This window comes from Rattus norvegicus, chromosome 9 (genome assembly GCF_021556685.1).
Source record: "Rattus norvegicus strain SHRSP/BbbUtx chromosome 9, alternate assembly SHRSP_T2T, whole genome shotgun sequence".
Taxonomy (NCBI): domain Eukaryota; kingdom Metazoa; phylum Chordata; class Mammalia; order Rodentia; family Muridae; genus Rattus; species Rattus norvegicus.
In genome coordinates this window covers 76,877,762-76,899,396 of record NC_141542.1, presented here as the reverse complement: position 1 = coordinate 76,899,396, position 21,635 = coordinate 76,877,762, and the positions used below count along the sequence as shown (strand labels likewise).

Sequence of the window (21,635 nt, the reverse complement as noted above, 5' to 3'; positions counted from 1 at the left end):
ACATTTTAGATTAATTGTTCCAAGTTATTTGCTCTTAGTCTACAAATTTATTCTTCCTTAAATTCAACTAAACATTTTATATATCTGAATACTTCCTGGGATCTAGGATCTAGAGTTTGAATTTTAGGGACCTCAATTATATTTATTCTGATTTGCTTTTAATTTTTTTTCTTTTTTTCTTTTTTCTTTTTTTTGGAGCTGGGGACCGAACCCAGGGCCTTGCGATTGCTAGGCAAGCACTCTACCACTGAGCTAAATCCCCAACCCTGCTTTTAATTTTTAAAATTTTGTTTTCATTACTTTATTTACATGTTGTGTCTGTGTGAATGCCTGTGGAGGCCAGAAGAGGGCACTGGGTCCTCCAGGGCTAGAGCTACAGGAGCTGGGAGCCGTCTGATGAGAGTACCGGGGTCTCGGGAAAAGCAGCAGTGTTGGTCACTGAACCCTCTCTAGCCCGGCCTTTCATTTCTATAGCTACCACTCTTTTTCTTAACAGTGTGTGTACACATGCACAGTAGCTCGCTTTACTGCTCTTGGCTTTACTCCCTTGAGACAGGGTTTCTCACTGAATCTGGAGCTGTTTTTCACATAGCCTGGCAAGCCACTGAGTCCCAGAAATCCTCTTGCTAGAAATGTGTGCACCATCACCAATGGTGCTTCAACCACTTATTAGGCAGATGCTCTACTATTAAGCTATATACTCAGCCTTTAAAACAATAATTTTTGCAACAAAAGCATTACCAAGTTACTCAAGTTGACTTAAAACGATCACTCTGTATCCAGGCAAGCCTTGACTTTGTGATGCTCCTGCCTCAGCTTCTACACAGGATGAAACTGCAGGCTAATAAGACAAATTTGTTGAAGAAAATTTCTCTAGAATGTCTTTTTCTTTAAACCTATTTGTGTATGTTTACATTTTATTTGAGGAAATGTCAGCTGTGTGTCACACTGTTTTATTCATAGTTATTCTAGACAGGTCTGTCTAGAAACTTTGTTTTTAATATTACAAGCATAAATTCCCCTGTGAGCACTTCTTGTGATGCATTTGATTTCCCTACACACTTCACCTTATTTAATGTTTACAAATCAGGCCATTCCTGTATCATGCAATTGATGTAACAGAAAAGCTTTACAATTCAAGTAAAAGAAGAAACACTTTTTACATTCATTTAATAAAAGTTGAATATCCAAATATTAAATGTGGTAATGACAAAACAAAAATGTGAGCCCTTATTTTAAAAAAGTAAAACAAAAATTATAGAATTAGCAAATAAAATAAAATAGCAAAATGTAGTAACAATAAAAATGAGTAATGCTAATTTATTATATGAATTCAAGGCAGTTCAAAACTAAGAAATTTCTTAACTGTATTTAGAAAAAGAAAAGAAAACACTAAGAGTAACCATAGAAAGACAATTACAGAGGACATTACTCATAATACCAACAAAATGAGAACACAAACTATAGATGAGGAATAGCGCCGTACAAATGTATACAAGTTCATTTCAGCAACTGCACTGTGGTGGTAAGAACAACTGTTAGGGCTGTCAAGATGGACCAGTGGGTAAAGGTGTTTGCCACCAAGGCTGATTCTCTAAGTTTGGTCCCAGAATCGCCCATGGTAGAAGAGGACTGACACCCCCAAACCCCCACCCCCGTCCAAAAGCTGTCTTTTGACCTCTACATATGCACCATGGCATGCACACACAAGTGAATAGATAAACATAATAAAAAATTAAAAAGAAAATCACTGCTGTTAGAAGACACACATGGAAGCACTCAGTGGAACAGGAAGTGCTCCCCACATGTAAATAGATAAGAAAAATAAAGATGCTGAAAGGGCACAGACACTGAGGATGTTATAGCAAAAGGAGCAAATAAGTTTGAAATTTCATTAAAATTAACTTACCAAAAGGTAGGATAAAATAACTAGAAACAAAATATAATACTGATAAAAACTGACAGAAAATACTGCATCAAAGAACTAAATTGTAAAGTCATTTTCAACAAAAATTATACATAAGGCAGGATTTTCAATTTTTTTTAAAGATTTTATGTATTTATTTTATTTATATATGTACACTGTAGCTGTCTTCAGACACACCAGAAGAGGGCATCGGATCCCATTACAGATGGTTGTGAGCCACCACGTGGTTGCTGGGAATTGAACTCAGGACCTCTGGAAGAGCAGTCAGTGCTCTTAACCACTGAGCCATCTCTCCAGCCCAGTATCATTGTTTTTACTCCACTGCATTAGCTAATAATTGTAATAGGATAAGCAAGTAAAATGATAGATTGGAAAATAGGGAAAGTCACCATTATTTCTAGATCACATGATGCTATAGCCACCTTAGGGTCAGAAAATCTAAGAATGTCAGTAAGTATGAGTTCAAATATGTTGTAAAGTTAGAGAAAATAAAATAACCATACATCAATCACATCACAACTTTCCTTCACAGTAGTGAAACTCAGTAAGAGATGAAGTATAGTGTAGTACAGAACACAAATGTAAATAAAGTGATTAAGGGGTTATCCAAAGACATTAAAAAGGTGTGAGACAAATAATGAAAAGGCATTTGTATTTCTACATGACAATTATAAAAATGTCAACACAGAAATTTACTAATTAAATACTCTTTCTTATGTTAATTTTTCTTCCTATGATTTTTTTGAGAAAGAATCTTGCTATATAAATCAGACTGGTCTTGAAGTTACCATACAGCCCAGGCCTTTTAAATTTAGTTAACTACTCAATTCCATGAGAATTGGTTGTGTCATTTTGCAAATATAGATAGTCCCCAAATTACAGTAGCTTACTAAAATGTACTTTTTAATCACAATACGTATCAGAGAAATTAGCCAGGTTCTGATCTTTGTCGTTGAACCTCTGTTCTTGGCAATCTCAGTACAAACATCCAGGGATTTGAGTTAGGAGGAGGTACAGGATGGGAGAGGAAGAGGAAGAGGAAGAGGAAGAAGAGGGTAAAAGAAAAAGAGGGGAGGGGAATAGGAGGAGTGGTAAGAGTGGGGTCTGGTGACTGAGGCAGCAGAGTCTTTCAGGTCATCTTTGAGTAGGTGGGTCATACTTATAATCTATAAAATATGAACAGAACACAGTTCTGGAGGCTCTTTCTTTGTTCTTCTCTCTCTCTCTCCACCCCCCCTCTTTTTTTTCTTTTTCTTTTTCCCAAAGCTGGGGACCAAACCCAGGGCCCAAGCGCTCTACCACTGAGCTAAATCCCCAACCCCTTCCCCCCCTCTCTCTTGACTTTAGTTGTTTATAAGGGATAAATAACATATGTTTCTGGAAGGGGTTTTCTTTCTGGTGGCATGTTATCAAAAAGTTAATCCAGTAAGTTGGCCTTACACCACCCAGAATTAGCTTTGATGACTGTTTCAGTATCCCCTGCACAACGAGGGCATGTATGTAATATAATAGGCAGACTGGATTTGTACAGATGTGAGCACAACTCCAACCAGCTTGCAGGTCAGTTTAGGAAACAACTGGAAGGAAACATAAGGAAAGGGCTGGAGAATGGCTCATAAGTTAGAAGCATTTGTTCTTGTAGAGGACCCAGCAACCACATAATGGCTGTAACTGCACCTCCAGGAAATCTGACACCCTCTTTTGACCTCTGTGGGCATTAGCCATGCATGAGGTGCACCTACATACATGGAAACAAAACAGTCATTTGCATTAATATAAAACAAAGAAATCTAAAATGATTTCTTTGAGAAGAATGAGAGAAGAAAAGAAAGAATAAAGAAAGTGGAGAAAGGAGACAGCTGGTTTAACAGTGGGTTTTAGTTTAGGCAAAGCGTTCAGAAGACTGTAGGATTCTGTCCCAGAACACTAAAGATAAGGATAGTGGCAGAGTAGAACCCAAAGTTGTAGGCTGAGTAGTAACTCAAGGTTCAGTGGACAGGCAATCCACACGGATAACACCTAAGCCCTTAAAAGGCCTCCTCAGATGAAGTAACCTTTCCTGTTTGGAATGAGTGAGCTGAAACCCACTCCCTCCCCAGAAAGCGAGTTAGTGAATGCAAGGGAACATGCTGCTAGGCTATTCCAGATCACGGTGATTCAATTCACTAATGCAATACCCAGAATCACACTTTAGTATACTGATGCAAAGAAGTGGGAGCATTACTTAGTCCTTGTGGTTATACAATTCCTATGTTCCAGAGGATTCTGTATATTTTATGTGACATGAGACTTTCTAACATACTGACTAAACAAAGTCAGAAGTCTAAATATTTGACTCTCCTTATAATAGATGATTCATCTATAAAATCTTGTAAATACTTCTACCTGCCTAAAAGGTTTTTTGTTTACTTATCATAAAATTTATGACTACAGATAAAGTGGTAGAAAATAATAGCAGTGTGAATGACCTGCAATGCCAGAGTCACTTCTCTAGGTTAAAGGGAACATAAAGTGAGGGTAGAGACAGAAAGAAGACATCAGGGAGTCAATATTTAAAGAAGTGGTGTGCATTTTGTATGTGCAAATAATCACAGAGTGGGAGTGGGAGGCCTAGGCTGCACTGTGTTTAATGTCTGACAAATACAAGTCTCTGGGTTGTTTGTCTATTGGAGTTGGGAGAATTGCCATCATGTGCAAAGTTGTCAGCGATCTGAAGCATGTAAACATGTAAATCCTAGGGCGTCCCCGTCACTCACACCCCATTGAGTGTGCATATGCTGGAGATACAACACACTGTTGTCTTCAGCAGTGAGTCACGGCAGGACAGTCTGTCTTCCCAGCTTGTAGAGGTGGTTTGGGTCCCCCCCCCCTCTTTGTTACTTGAATGAATATATTACTTTTTAAAAGTGAGATGCTGTTTTGATAACCCCAAACAATTAGTTTTCGAGAAAATTTTAGATTTCAATAGGGAAAAAAAAAAAAGCTCAGGCCTTCTGAGAGTGATTGGAGAAGAGTCTACAACCATAACTAACTAAACCAGGATCATCCCTAACAGCACTCTGTAAACATTTGTCCTTATACCCACAGAGGAGTGTAGTTTTTACCCCTTATCAAGAAAATTTCTGGGGTTGGGGATTTAGCTCAGTGGTAGAGCGCTTGCCTAGGAAGTGCAAGGCCCTGGGTTCGGTCCCCAGCTCCAAAAAAAAGAACCAAAAAAAAAAAAAAATTTCTCCTTGTGATAGATGGAGTCCTCTGTAAAAGAATTACAACTGATTAAATCACACAACTGTGGATGGAGCTCAGCCTCAATAAAAAACATCTATAAAACAACTCCGCCTCCAAGGCTCAGTGATCATGGCAAAGGATGGGCAGAAAGAGTGTAAGAGCCATAGGGTCAGCCAGTTTGCTGTGAGACTGTCTCCTACGCCCATACAGTCTCACCAGCGCATCTGCCCAGACCTGACTGAACAAGGATGACGATGATGAGCATGCCAAACGGATGGGATGCTAACAAGCAACAGCCAACAGGCACTGAATAAAGCTGAGAGAGGTGGGACTTCCCAGGATCTAGTACCAAAAGTCGATTCTTAAAGCGTGCATACAAGTAACATGATATGGACTCGACAGGTTATATTTAGGAATATATATATGTATAGGTAAATACATAAACACATACAATAATGACTAACGAAAAAAGAGGCCATGAAATTTGAAGGATAGTGGAAGGGTTATATGGGAAGGTCTGAAAGATGAAAGGGAAGAGAAGAAATGGTGTAATTAAATTAAAATCTCAGGCCTTGTGCTTTTGGTAATTACTCACTATGCCCAGTTAAGAACAATTTTCAGTAGGACTACCACAGACTAGAAGAGAACAGGTTTTGTGTGAAAAGTGTGTAGTGTATGTGTGTGGCGAGGGGTGCTCTTGCTTGTGCACAGATGTGTGGAAACTAGGGGCTGTTGTCAGGATATCTTCAATTGCTTCTCTTCTTTCATTGTTTAAGACAGTGTCTCAGTGAACCTGAAGCTTGTCATTCCACTGGGCTGGCTGGCCCTGTGCTGCTGGGATTCTCCTGAGTCTGCTTCCTGCCCCAGTGTGAGAGTTACAGGAACTCATATGCCTGCTTTTACATGGGTGAAGATCTGACCGAGGGCCTCATGCTTGCACAGCAAGAACTTTATCCACTGAGCCCTCTGGCTAAAAGTTCAGATAAAAAAAATAAACACTCATCTAAAAGAATCTGTAGGAACACTTGTAGTAAAAGGAGCACAAAAGAGAAATCTGCCTAAACAAGCATGGTGTTACCAAAGCAAAAACACTGGTACATGTAAAAGTAGGTAAACAGAAAAGAGTCGAGGGCATAGAAAAGCACTCAGTTGGATGGGTACGCCATTCTTGGTTCCCACTGAGTCACAGATGAAGCCTTATGAACACTAAGCTATTAATGCTGTGGCGTAAGAAGCAGAGGAGATATGGGTGCTAGACAGCCTGCTAGCAGGGTAGAAAACTTATCAACTATTGCAATAAAAAACCCTCTCTAAACCAATGTCATGATAGGAAAGTAGTAAAGAGGAGGGCCTTCTGGACATATGTAACTTCTAAAGTTCCACCAGACAGGATAGGAGGAAATGTTATTATGTTAACACAATTACTTTTCTAGAGAAACTGGTGAGGAGTAATTTTTGGTAACTATTAGAGATAAAGCCATGAATCAGGCAACAAACCTAGAAAAGAATGGTATTCAAGATAGGGCAGAACTCAGAAAACACAATACAAAAAAGTTCAAAATGTCATTTACTGCCTGAGAAAAACTTGTTACCCCAGTCCAAGACCATAAAATGTGCGGTTATTACCTGTTGTGTTATTTGCCATATCATGCATGTAGTGTCCCTGGAACCAGAAATCAAGTGTATTCCACAGTAATCTGTAGCTAAGCAAGTCACAATATCTGTTTGAAGAAAAAATAAAATAAGATGGATATGCTCTGACAGAACAGAATTTTAAGGGCAATTTCAGTTAATGTTCAAATTATTACTAAGCTAGGGCTGGCAGGATGGTTCAGTAAAGGATCCTGCTGCCAAGACTAGTGATCTGCACTTAATCGCTTTAGACATACATAGCAGCAGAGACCTGATTCCTACAAGTAGTCCTCTAACCTCCATGTGCACATGTGTGTGCCCACCTCAATGAATAATTAAATGTATTTAAAAATATGAGGTGACAGTAACAGGACATTCACGGGCCAGTCATCTGGAGAGCTGTCATTGAGACCATTCATTCTGGGTGATCTGTGATGCACTGACAGAGGTTTGCTAGCATTGTGCAGAGAACTGAGGATGGACCCATAGGTAATTTTGCTGTTTTCCACTCCCTCACCCTAGTCACATTCTCCTCCAATGGAAAATTACTATTTTATGAAATGTATGCTTAAGAAAAATAGTACAGGGGCTGGATTTTATAGGAGTCTCTTCCAGAGAACACAGGTTTGATTCTAAGCACCTACACGGAAGGTCACAACTATCTGTAAATCCAGTCTTGGGGGATCTGATGACATCTTCTAACCCCAGCAGGCACTGCACAAAAAAATGTGGTGCACAAAAAAAGTATGCAAAACACTTAAACACATAAAGTAAATGAATAAGAAAGACAGTACATATTATGCTGCAAATTCATAACATTAAAAAAAAAGTTCCAGAATGGCCCTGAAATAGCTACACTAAGTAATACCTTAGAAATCACGTGTACAGAATCAACAGCAGCCTCAGTTACCCTAACTTAACAGGTTTATTGAAAGAAAAAAAATTTTTATTCTTATACCAAGACCTGAAATACAAAGTTGTACCAAGTTAATATATGTTCAACAATTTTATCCCTCATACTTTACTGTTAATAATGTCTTGTCTGTAAGCTACTACCCAAAGACTATACATGGACTGACCCTGGGCTCCAACCTCATAGGTAGCAATGAATAGCCTAGTAAGAGCACCAGTGGAAGGGGAAGCCCTTGGTCCTGCCAAGACTGAACACCTAGTGAACGTGATTGTTGGGGGGAGGGCGGTAATGGGGGGAGGATGGGGAGGGGAAGCCCATATAGAAGGGGGGGGAGGGGTTAGGGGATGTTGGCCTGGAAACCGGGAAGGGGAATAACAATCGAAATGTAAATAAGAAATACTCACGTTAATAAAGATTAAAAAAAAGTCTTGTCTATTAATGACAAATTTTATTATATGGCCACAACATTGTCATGTCTACAATCCAAATTAAAAATAAAACTTGGTTTAATATCTTTTCATGTAATATGAAAGTATATTTAATTTATACAGTACTTATAAATTTATACGATACTTATTCCTATCAGGAACATATGTCACTTTATACAATAAAAGGAACTGAAAATTAATTCTTACCTATATGCCTGATGTTATGAGAGACAAGTTTGCCTTTGGTAAGTGACATTACTTGGATACTGTTATCCCAGTGCCCAGCACTGAAGAGCAACTTTGCATCGTGTGACACTGCAAACAGTTTGGAAGTGATCTCCAGTCCTGGGGCAAAAGGACCACTCAAGGCACGCTGAGCTCTGTAAATACAACTGAATTTTAGACTTTGCCTTCAGAGATCCATTAGGTTATTATCAATTACAAAACATCTCTCAGCCAGGGATGATGACACACTGCTTAATCCCAGCACTCAGAAGGCAGGTAGATCACTGTTAGTTTGAGGCCAGTCTGGTCTCCAGCCTGAGTTCCAGGCCAGAGAGGGTTATACAATGAGATCCTGTCTGAGAACAACAACAAACCAAATAAAGATAATTTGTGAGTGGTAAAGAATAATATGGCAATTTACCATTCCCAAAGTAATATTATATTCTATATATGTTATAATAGAAATCTGGTAATGTCTGAATACTGTCAGGGTATGACTTAAAAACAGAGGGGAGGGGAAGTGGGAAAGAAGAGAATCACTGGGCAGTCAGGGCGCATGCCTTTAATCCCAGCACTCGGGAGGCAGAAAGGCAGATGGATCTCTCAATTTCGAGGCCAGCCTGGTCTACACAGTGATATACAGAAAAGCCCTATCTCGAAAAAAACAATAAACAAATAAACACACAAAAAAAAATCATCTGTTCTGCATTAAATGTTTAATTACTTACTTTGGGTTTGTCACAGTTTGATCTTTGATGAATGTGAAGTAGTTAGAAATATTTCGGTCATATGGTAGCCATCCATGGGTTCCAATAACATAATTCATGCTTACTGTTATCTGAAAAAGAATATATGAAATTGAAATAAAAGATTAAAGAATGTGGCTAAGCATAACCAGATGCTCACAGATTTTGACATCTAACATTTAGGGATACTGTAAGACTTATGAAGCCAAATCTTGAGTAATTCAAGTGGAAAGCCTGTTTACAGCTTATTGTAAGAAGAGTTGTCTTCTTTAACAAATTATTTTCCCTCTTAATTTCTCAGGTGGTTAGTGTTAATAAGGTTAACTTTTGCCATAAAAATATGAAATAAACATTACTTAGACCAAATCAGTAGAGTTTACAAACTGCTACAATGTACCGGAAGTGATAATTCCCTGAAGGATGTACTTGATTTTAAAAAAGTTTTTACTCCCTCAATTATAGAACAACAGGCTACCCATCCTCAGATTTGGAAAACTTAAAAAAGTATAGATTTTAAAGTGGAAAACTACAGTGTCTTGCCAGTGAGAACTACGACCAGTGCTATGCCATCTCTGTTCACTGTGCTACAGCACATTTTATCACGCATCAGTTACAAAATTACAACGACAAACCTAGGCTTAGCTCCTGTGCCAAGGTCTCAGATCCCTGCTTGCTAGCTTTGTGATCTGGGGATTTGTACTCCTGAGATTTAATCTCTTACCTATAAAAGGGAAATAAGAGCTTCTACTGCACAAGGATATTGGGTAGATAAATATCAATTCATTTAAAACTCATTCCTACTCAGTGAAATGCCCTAGGATGTGCTCTCTTAATAAAATCTGTATTAAGAATCGACAAATGGGATCTCATAAAACTGCAAAGCTTCTGTAAGGCAAAGGACACTGTGGTTAGGACAAAACGGCAACCAACAGATTGGGAAAAGATCTTTACCAATCCTACAACAGATAGAGGCCTTATATCCAAAATATACAAAGAACTCAAGAAGTTAGACCGCAGGGAAACAAATAACCCTATTAAAAAATGGGGTTCGGAGCTAAACAAAGAATTCACAGCTGAGGAATGCCGAATGGCTGAGAAACACCTAAAGAAATGTTCAACATCTTTAGTCATAAGGGAAATGCAAATCAAAACAACCCTGAGATTTCACCTCACACCAGTGCGATTGGCTAAGATCAAAAACTCAGGTGACAGCAGATGCTGGCGAGGATGTGGAGAAATAAGAATACTCCTCCATTGTTGGTGGGATTGCAGACTGGTAAAACCATTCTGGAAATCAGTCTGGAGGTTCCTCAGAAAATTGGACATTGAACTGCCTGAGGATCCAGCTATACCTCTCTTGGGCATATACCCAAAAGATGCCTCAACATATAAAAGAGACACGTGCTCCACTATGTTCATCGCAGCCTTATTTATAATAGCCAGAAAATGGAAAGAACCCAGATGCCCTTCAACAGAGGAATGGATACAGAAAATGTGGTACATCTACACAATGGAATATTACTCAGCTATCAAAAACAACGAGTTTATGAAATTCGTAGGCAAATGGTTGGAACTGGAAAATATCATCCTGAGTGAGCTAACCCAATCACAGAAAGACATACATGGTATGCACTCATTGATAAGTGGCTATTAGCCCAAATGCTTGAATTACCCTAGATCCCTAGAACAAACGAAACTCAAGACGGATGATCAAAATGTGAATGCTTCACTCCTTCTTTAAATGAGGAAAAAGAATACCCTTGGCAGGGAAGGGAGAGGCAAAGATTAAAACAGAGACTGAAGGAACACCCATTCAGAGCCTGCCCCACATGTGGCCCATACATATACAGCCACCCAATTAGACAAGATGGATGAAGCAAAGAAGTGCAGACCGACAGGAGCCGGATGTAGATCGCTCCTGAGAGACACAGCCAGAATACAGCAAATATAGAGGCGAATGCCAGCAGCAAACCACTGAACTGAGAATAGGTCCCCTATTGAAGGAATCAGAGAAAGAACTGGAAGAGCTTGAAGGGGCTCGAGACCCCAAAAGTACAACAATGCCAAGCAACCAGAGCTTCCAGGGATTAAGCCACTACCTAAAGACTATACATGGACTGACCCTGGACTCTGACCTCATAGGTAGCATTGAATATCCTAGTAAGATCATCAGTGTAAGGGTAAGCCCTGGGTCCTGCTAAGACTGAACCCCCAGTGAACGTGATTGTTGGGGGGAGGGTGGCAATGGGGGGGAAGATGGGGAGGGGAACACCCATAAAGAAGGGGAGGGGGAGGGGTTGGGAGATGTTGGCCCGGAAACCGGGAAAGGGAATAACACTCGAAATGTAAATAAGAAATACTCAAGTTAATTAAAAAAAAATCTGTATTAGTTTTGATCATCGTTAGTACTGTATGGTGATATTTCCTAGCTATTTTAGTGTGTCCACGTCACACAGGTGAGGCTGCAGTACTACCACGGGGTAGATTACTTGATTACTTTAAACATACTCTTTTAGGGGCGGAAAGGTGACTCAGTAGTTAAGAGTACTGGCTGCTTTTCCAGAAGACTTAGGTTTGGATCCTGACACCCCCCATGGCAGTTCAGAACCATCTATAATTCCAGAAGATCTGGTACTCTTTTCTGATCTCTGCAGGAACCAGGCATGAATGTGGTACACATCAAACAAGTAAAACATCCACACACATAAAATATGTTTTAAAAAATTCTTTTTAAATGTTTATTATTGGGACTGGAAAGATCATCAGTGGGTTAAGAGCCCTGGCTGCTCTTCCAGAGGACCTGAGTTCAATCCCAGCAACCACATGGCAGCTCACAACTGTCTGTAACTCCAGTTCCAGAGGCTTTGACACCCTCACATAGTCATACATGCAGACAAAACTCCAATGCACATGAAATTAAAATTTTTTTTAAAAAATTTATTATGGGGTCAATGAAATAGCTTAGAGGGATAAGGCAAGTGCCACCAGTACAGAGGACCCAAACTCAATTCCTATCACATGGTGGAAAAGGAGAATCAACTCACTGTGGTCCTCTGCCCTCTAGATGCAGGCTGGCATGTGCATAAGTTCAAACATACATACATACATACATACATACATACATACATACATACATATTCAATTTTTAAGATGTAAGTGAAATATTTCTCCATTTATTCCTTTTTGGTAAACTAATGAATACAGACATAGCAGTATGAAACAGGTGTACATCAACTTACCAGTAACTCAGGGCTGCCTTGAGACATAAAAGAACGAGATTGATTTCTAGGGATGATGGCCTTTAATAGTGGAATACCATCACTAATTCCCTGTTTAAAAAAAAAAAAAGATGGTTAATGGCTGGTTTGGGTCATATTTATTACATACAAATTAGTGAAATTTTTTTTAAAAACAAGGATGACCCCTATAAAACTTTACTTTATTCTACCTGATCATGTAATAATTTACTATAAAATGTGGGAAAGGGATTACACACCATGTTTGAGTAGCTAGCACAATTGAATCATCTAAAACTTATCACCATCTGTTCCAATACTCTGTTTGTGAGCAGATGTAAATGCCAAGGACCAGAAATCACTAAAAATATAGAGATTTAGAATTTTTCTTTGCCCCTTCCTATACTGACACAAACATAATACGGATGTACGTGCTTAGAATAAGCTAAGTGAGAAAGTTGTTTATAACTTACAGGAGAATCCTTGCTAGGCAAGCGCTCTACCACTGAGCTAAATCCCCAACCCCTGAGAAAATCTCTTATCCAAATTAACAAAAAGGCAGAGAGAGAATATCCAAATTAACAAAATTAAAAATGAAAGGGGAACAGACATAACAATAGACATTGAAGAAATCCAGAGAACCATAGGAACATACTAAAGCCAGGTAGCTTTAGTGCAGAATTCTACTAGACCTTCAAAGAAGAACTAATGCCAATACCATTCAAATTGTTCTACAAAATAGAAACAGAAGGAGCTTTGCCCAATTCAGTTTATGAGGCCACAATTACCATGATACCAAGACCACATAAAAAACTGCAACAACGAGATAGACCAGATTTCCTTATGTACATAGAAGCAAAAGTTATCAATAAAATATTTGCAAGCCAAATCCAAGAACACTTAAAAATCATCTACCACAATCAAGTGATTTGGGGATAGTTAAACATATATAACTTGATAAATGTAATCTACCATATAAACAGATTGAAAGACAAAAAGCACATGTTCGTCTCACTAGAAGCAGAAAAGGTCTTTGACGAAATCCAACATCCATTTCATGATAAATGTCCTGGAGAGATGATATAATTAACATTACAGAGGCAGTTCCCTGAAAGGCCAACATTAACTTAAATGGAGAGAAACTCAAAGCAATTCTACCAAAATCAGATGCAAGGCAAAGTTGTCCATTTCCTCTGTAACCATTCAATATATTACTTGATGTCTTACATAGAGCAGTAAGACAACTGAAGGAGAACAAAGGAATGCAAACTGGAAAGGAATAAATCAAAGTATCTTTATTTGTAGATGATATGACAGTGTGCATAAATGATACAATGAATTCCATATAGGAAAATTCCTATGGCTGATGAACACTTTCAGCAAAATAGTTGGACACAAAATTTACTCAGAAAAATCAGTAGGCCTGCTATATACAAACGACAAATGGACTAAGAAGGAAATCAGGGAAACAACACCTTTTACAATAGAGTCAAATACTATAAAATACCTTGTGGTAAATCTAACCACACAGTAAAGACTTGTATGAGAAAAAGTCTCTTAGAAAAACTTTAAGACATCACCCCACCCCACCCCACCACCCCCACAAAAAAAAAAAGAAAAAAGAAAAAAAAATGTAAGCCTACCTCCAATGGCTTACATTTACTAACAGTATCTGATTTGACTTAAGGCCTACTGCAGGAGATAGAACCCCTATCCAATAGTGCTTGGGTGACCAAGAGCCTGAGACTAGATAGCACAGAGGCCTACGGTAAAACAAAACACTACGTTCCTTAAAAAATAAATAAATAAAATGACTCCTAATGCTTTTGCAAAACTCATTATCAGTTCCTTACTCAGTCACCAGAGAGGCTTCTTCTGCAGCAGAGACCCCCACAGCAAGATATTATACAATGTGAGATGCCTTGGTCATTCAGCCCTAAATGCAACATCCCCATCAATCCCTACTCTTAGGGCGGAGAAAACCCTGTAGATGATGAGGTGGGAAGAGTGTAAGAGCCAGAGGGGATGGAGGACAGCAGTACAAGGCCCTGTGAGTCAACATGGTACAGCACACAGGGACTCAGAGACCGAGGCAGTACACACGGCCTGATGGGTCTGCATGAGGTACTCTGCATATGTACCATGGCTTCCACCTAGTGTTTTTATTAAATTTGTGGGTGTATGAACCTCTGGGTCTCTGTTTCTTTGCCTTCTCTTGGGTTCTTTTCCTTCTATTTGTTTTGTTCAATTCCACTGTGTTCGTTTTTCTTACTATATTTTATTATTATCCTTTAAAAGTTTAGTTATTTTCTAACAAAAGACAAAAAGGGAATAGATCCAAATTGGGGGAGGGGTAGCTGGGAGGAACTAGAAGTAGCAGAGCCCTTGGGAAGCACACAGTTCCAAGTGTTCACTTTCCCTTTGTGGTAACAGTCACTCATTACACTTCTGCCTGTGTAAACAAGGTAAATCATGCTGAACCCCGGCATTTCTTCTGGAGTTTGGTATTTTAGTATTTGGAAGGCAGGGTTAAATGTGACCAGCCAATAATAATAGCCTTAGACACTGTGTTGCTAATGAGCTTCCCTGGTAGACAAAAGTTGTTTTCCCATTTCATTTTTGGCAGAATTAAGCATGTACTAGGTAACTCTCACTAAGAACAAATTCTAGAATATTTGTATCTGACTTCCTCTAGATTTTTCCCCATGTGCCTTTTCCCCTTTGTAGATATTTCTTTCTATTGCTTCACTACAAAACAAAACACTTAGCTCTGAATCTAAAACAAGTACATTCTTTTGAAGATTTCTTTTGAAGATTTCACTGAACCAGAGGGTGGGGTCTTGAAGACCCTTAACCTCCTGAGACTAAACTGTCATTTCCCTTTTGTTTTTCTTCTCTCTTCCTCTCTCTTCCTCTCTCCCTCTCTCTCCCTCCCTCCCTCCCTCCCTCTCTCTCTTTCTCTCTCTCTCTCTATCTCTGTGTGTGTGTGTGTGTGTGTGTGTATGTGTGTGTTGTGCATAGATGTGGTAATGTTCTGTGCACACGTATTTGGAGACTACAGAATATTGGGTGTCTTCTACTATCTTCTTATTCCTTTAATACAGAAATGGTCTTTCACTATTTCAGTGAGTCTGGTTGGTCAGTGAGTTCTTGTGGCTATCTGTCTCTGCTCCTCAACTATGGGGACACAGGCATACACAGTCATGCCTGACTGCATGGGGATTTGAACTCAGGTCCTCAAGCTTCTATAGCAAATACTGTATCCAGTAAATAATTTTGCCAGTCCTTGGATATCATTCTTGAGCACTGTTTCTGTGTGTTCTAAGTTGAAGGTTAAATTACTTTTAGAAAAAGGCCAACATTGTAGTACTTTAAACACTGAAAATTTCAGTCAATATTTTAGGAAAGAGATTAATTTGTATGCACAAGAATATGTAAAAATACACCTATACTAAAATACAGTGCAACTTTACTGGAGAAAAAGTCATGGTATTCTAGACCTCAGAAACACAGGATTTTGTAAACTACAACCTGTAGAACAAATTTAGCTCACTGCCTATTCTGCAGATGGTAAGTAAGCTAAACATGACTATATATGTATCCTATATCAATCTTATCTAAGTTTACTGACGAAATTACTAATCCTTGAAGTCTAATCCTTGAAGTTTGCCAGCTTCTAATATATTGCATGAGAGACTGCTTGTTTTATGCAAGTTTCTAAATTATTATGAACATATTAACTTTTTAGCATTTTTCCAAAGAATATTGTGTCAATATTAAATTTAAAAGTATTCATGTATTTTACAATCTCATTGTGAAATATTCATAGCATTTTAATATGTATATATATGGATTTTTAAGTGAAATTTAAGGGTACGTAGTAAGAATTTGGTTTTTTTAAAAATCAAATTATGTGAATTTTTTTTTTAGATCCTAGGTGTGGGATACAGAGCTACTTCAGATTGTCCAAAGCAGCTGACTATGATTTGTCTCACGCTCTGGCAGGGGTGTGATTCTGCCAGCTGAAGATAGTTTACATTTGTAATTCTGGGGCCTCTTGAGAAGATATATATGAATGCCAGAGCCCTGAGACAGGTAGCCGGCTGCTGCTCCTCCTGCTGATGCTGGTGCTGTCTGGATGCTGTTGGTTGCTGTTTGTCAACAGAAGAAATTGGACTTGCCCCAAGGAACTCAAATCAGCAGGAAGTAATCTAACTAGACTGACATCCCCTTTACTCTCTATCCTCCTTTCTCTCTGACCTAGTGTTGGGAGCTGGAAGGACAGAATAAGGGTGAAGAAGGGTGGTAGGAAAAAGAACCCAATAAATTAAGTAGAAGCCTGGTTACAAGGGTACTCTTTCAAGTATAGCATTAACTACTATTTTACTTGACTATTCCTTCCAACACTATCAATTAATAATCTCATGTGTTGGGACAAATTTTATAGATGAACAGACATAATTAAAAGCTATTAAATATCACCACTCTGCACAGCATTTCAACTGTTACAAGAAATTGAGTCTTACTATGTAATCCTTGCTGGCCTAGAATACTCTATGTAGACCAGCTGGCCTTGAATTAAAGAGATCCACTTGCCTCTGCCTCCCAAGTGCAGGGATTAAAGACATGTATACCATGTCCTGCCCATAAGAAGTACTCTAAATTATTTGTTCCTACTTGTTGAGAAAACAAGCTAAGAAAAAGAGTTCAGAATACCACTTAACAGCAAAGAAAAGCTTACAACAAAAGTAGTTTAAAAAGCCAAGTCTGGGGCTGGAGAGTTGGCTTGGTGGTTAAGAGCTCTTGCAGAGGATGCAGGTTTGAATTCCAGCACCCAGATCAGGCAGCTCATAGCCACCTGTAACTCTAGTTCCAGGAGCACACTTCGTCTAGTCTCCCCAGGCACCTGCATGTATGATGCACATAAACTCATTCAGGAGCACACAAGTACACATAACTGTTCTAAAATATATTACAACATTTTCTTCCATTAAAATGGAATAAATTGGAGTGGGGAGATGATTTAGTTAGTAAACTGTATTAGGATCCCCAGGACCTAGGAGTGGGGCAGCTCGCACCTATAACCCCAGCACTGGGAGCGGGAAGATAGATGGTAAGAGGTGAAGCTGCCTGGGACTCTCTGGCCAGCCAGCTTAGCCAGAACTGCAAGGTTTTGGTTTAGTCAGAGACTTTGCCTTTAAAAAATAAGGTGGAAAGAGCAACAAATGAAGATCCTGGAAAGTGACCTTTGGCTTTTCACACACACCAAATAACCGTCCAACTATAGGCATGGAAAAAGCACACCTGCACATACATGTACACATGTACACAAACACACAAAATAATTGAAATATAAAAAATTGAAGAAAGGTCTCTAATATTACCAAGTTGGGTTATTACCTCTATAAAAAATGACTTCAGTTCAGGGAGGTGTTGAAAGAGGTTTAGGGTTGAAATTTCTGTTTTGGTCTGCTTTTGAATGGCTTCTTCTGCTGATAGTCTTGGAGGGTGTGGTTCCTTCAAAATAATTTTAAGAAAGAATTTCAGAGTTACATGAAAGCATGTCTGTATTCACTCGACATGGTGGACTATGATACAATAGAATGCACGTGATGCACTGTTAGCAACTCCAGGCTGAGTCTAATCCCCCAGCATTCACCCTTTTCTGTGGACATCTCAATTTACTTTAAAGCTTTTCTTACTGATAGCACTCCTAAATATCCAGGTCAGAAGGATTTTTTTTCATGCTCTTTCCCCAATTATTCAGAATTTCCTAGTTTTTTTCCCCTTTTAAGTAGTCATTGACTGTTCATGATAAATCTTATCTAGCTAGCCTATTAAAATTCTCTTAAAAACAAACATTTTATTATTTTCTGTGTATATGTGAACCTGTATATGTCACAGTACATGTATGGAGGTCAACAGACAACTTGCAGGAGTCAATTCTCTTCCTTCTACCATGTTGACATGGGAGATTGATCTCAGATCATCAGGATTGGCAGCAGGTACCTTTACCCACTGAGACATCTCACTGGTCTAGCTATAGGTCCCCATAAAGGTAGCCATGAATTTTATTAACTTTTGGATTTTTTAAAAAAAATTGTTTATTCATTTTATGTATATGAGTACACTGTAGCTTTCTTCAGACACACCAGAAGAGGGCATCAGATCCCATTACAGATGGTTGTGAGACATCATGTGGTTGCTGAGAATTGAACTCAGGACCTCTGGAAGAGCAGTCAGTGCTCTTAACCACTGAGCCATCTCTCCAGCCCTCACTTTTGGATTTTTAAGCACTAAGAAGTATGACAAGCTTGGCAGATGTTTAATAAATACTTGGTAAAATTAATAAAGCATTTAACAAACTTTATAATGTAGTATAATATTTAGTTTCTGAAATAAGACTCATCAAAATGTAAAATCTAATTTTATTAATTATATTATAGACAATAAAATCAAGCTATAGACATGTACACTACAGGTGTACCGCTTAATCACTAATATCGACTCTCCAAGTACACAGAAGACTATGACAGGAAGAGTTTGAGTTTGAACCAGGTACAGAAAGTCCCAAGGCAGTGTGAGCTACAAAGTAAGACTCTGTCTCAGAGAGAAAAATAAAACAAAATTAGGGAGGTGGATTTGGTTTCTTTTGTCCCTATTACAAAATATTAGATTGTGGGCAATAGATATAACAATTAAATGTTTAGCTTTAATACTTTACAAAACAAAACAAAACCTATTTTAAAGTATAGACTGACAGTCTTTTTTTGTTTACATTTCAAATGTTATCCCATTTCCTGGTTCCCTCCATAGACCCCCCTATCCCATCCTCCCTCCCCCTGTTTCTATGAGGGTGTTCCTCCACCCACCCTCCCACCCCTTCTCACCCCCGGACAGGCTGACGGTCTTAAACTTGTCTGATTTTCCTCTTTGGTGTTTGTGGTGATGAGGACTGAACTGAACTTTGCATGTGCTAAGTAAACATGCCTGGACTACAGCCCCACTGTAATTTTTTTAAAAACCAAATAAAAATTAGTACTAGGGAAGTGGCTCAGTTAGTAAAGTACTTGCCTTGAAGCAAATATGAGGACTTGAGTTCAATTCAGAGAACCCTTGTTTTTAGAAGTGTCAGGGGAAGTGGCTAGCCAGTCTAGCCTACTTGATAGGTTGTAAGCCAATAAAAGATTGCCCCCACCAAACACTGACAGTGCCAGAGAAATGACTCCCAAGGTTGTCCTCTGACCTCTAAATGCATGAACAACTGTCCTGCCCACAAATAAATCAGCAGGGTTCTTGTGAAATTATGAGACTAACTCTCTACCTACTGTGGTAACAAGGCACCTGGGTTCTTGCAAAAAATAAAGAAATAAAGAAATAAAGTATACTTGAAGCCAGGCAGTGGTGGTACATGCCTTTAATCGCAGTATTAGGGAGGCAGAGGCAGGGGGAATCTTGGAGTTCAAGGCTGTTCTACAAAATAAGTTCCAGATCAGGCAGGGCTACACAGAGAATAGAGCTGGTGCAAAACTAAAGGCACTAATTCTGAGCCCCACAGAGCTCTGTCTTATTCTGAACCTTGTATATGTTAGGCAAGAGCTCTAACACTATGCTATATTCTCCTAGCCCTTTTTAAAATTTTAAGACAGGATTTCACTAAGTTGTCAGGCTAGCTTTGAACTCACTCTGTAACTTAGGCAAGTACTGAACTCACAACTCCCCTGCATTAACTTCCTGAATGGGCAGAATTACAGGTTTACATACTAGGCCCAGCTTATTCTGTATGTTTGCCTTTTTTCCTTTTAATATTTGAAACAATATTTCACTTTGTAGCCCAGAAAGCTTCAAAGTCTCCATAGCTGATCTTGAACTCTCCTGCTGAACTCAGCTACTGAGCTAGGGTTACAAGAATGAGCTCCCCGCTTCCGTAACTGTCCTGTGGTAACAATCACGCTTCTTGACAATTCTCTCATCCCTTAGTGGTGTTAAGTTTACAATGTTAAGATGACAGATTGGTCCCATTGCTTCTGACACCCTCCCCTTATTCATGTGAGTTTCAAGGACTGAACTAGGTTGTGGGGACAGAGGAAGACTGAATGAATGTGTAAGGAGAGAAGGAAGTCGTGAGTGAATACTTATGGTTGACAGGAACATAGCCTTGCCAAGGACCTAATGCCTCACAACATGGAAAGTCTTCCCCTGGTTCATGCTCAGATGTTGACATTTTTCTCTCCTGGATGATTACAGCCGGAGACTGCCCCTATAGAGAGCTCTTACCAAAATTAAATAAACTGCCTCCTCGACATACATGTATAAAATAAACTGGCTGAATTTCTGGGTTGCTGTGGCCTTTCCATCAGAGAGCATGGCCCACTTATTTCCACCTTCTCTGTGTGTCTATCATTTCTTTATCCCCCCAACTCCATCCCTAAAGCCATGCAAGGTTGAAGCATCAGGTGATCAGACTAGCACACCAAGTAAAGCTATCCACTGAGCCATCATCCTGGCATTGGTTGAATTAATTTTAAAAATGAAGATAACCATATCATTACTATGGAGGTTAGGGAATAATTCACAATGTTTAAATTTAAAAGTATATATTTAATACTGGGATATTATTATTTTTCTTTATCCTTAAACTTATGTTAACAAAGATTACAGCTTCTAGAATAGTGGACTGACTTCTAAGAATCAGTGGCCATTAGGATTAGAAAGATAAAAATTTCCTGATACCGGTATGAGGAAACACAGCAACATTTAATAATTTGATTATATAATGTACATATTTTATAATTAGAGTCTTAACATTAGGTTTAGGCTATGGATAATAAGTACCATTCATAGGATGATTTTAGTAGCTTAAAATTTTATATACAGAAGGAGTCTCAACATAAAGACAGTTTTAATGATATAATGTATTTGCTATTCAGTTTTATTCTCTCAGAAATATAAGGTTGGAGAAATAGCTCAGTGATTAAACTGCTTGTTGTGTAAGCATGGAGTCCTGAACTTGATCCTCAGCATCTATGAAAGAACTGGGTAGGGTATTGTGCACTTGTAAGGCCAGTGCTGGGGCAGTGAAGACAAAAGCATCCCTGGGACTCAGTGGTGAACTTTAGACTAGCCAACTCCAGGTCCCAGTGAGAGATTCTGTCTTAAAAAGCAAAGTGGACAGTTCCTGTGAAGGGCAACAGATGTTGACCTTTGGCCCTCACACTTACATGCATGTATACACATACACACACACACACACACACACACACACACACACACACACACACACACACAAAGACACACATTTAA

General features: G+C 38.9%; 1 protein-coding gene across 7 annotated transcripts in view; it reads right to left on the bottom strand.

Moving 5' to 3' along the window:
* Positions 1 to 21,635, bottom strand: part of Nbeal1 (neurobeachin-like 1) — a 164,708-nt gene that overhangs the window by 8,107 nt on the left and 134,966 nt on the right. For all 7 annotated transcript variants that reach the window (XR_015629593.1, XM_087569002.1, XM_087569005.1 and 4 more), the window contains 5 exons: positions 17,733 to 17,849; positions 12,336 to 12,425; positions 9,079 to 9,188; positions 8,333 to 8,505; positions 6,779 to 6,873 (listed from right to left, as the gene is read on the bottom strand). Coding sequence is in view for 6 of the 7 variants with exons in the window: in XM_087569002.1 (XP_087425128.1) it covers positions 6,779 to 6,873; positions 8,333 to 8,505; positions 9,079 to 9,188; positions 12,336 to 12,425; positions 17,733 to 17,849 (585 nt within the window). In the remaining variant the exon portion in view is untranslated. The remainder of the gene's footprint in view (positions 1 to 6,778; positions 6,874 to 8,332; positions 8,506 to 9,078; positions 9,189 to 12,335; positions 12,426 to 17,732; positions 17,850 to 21,635) is intronic.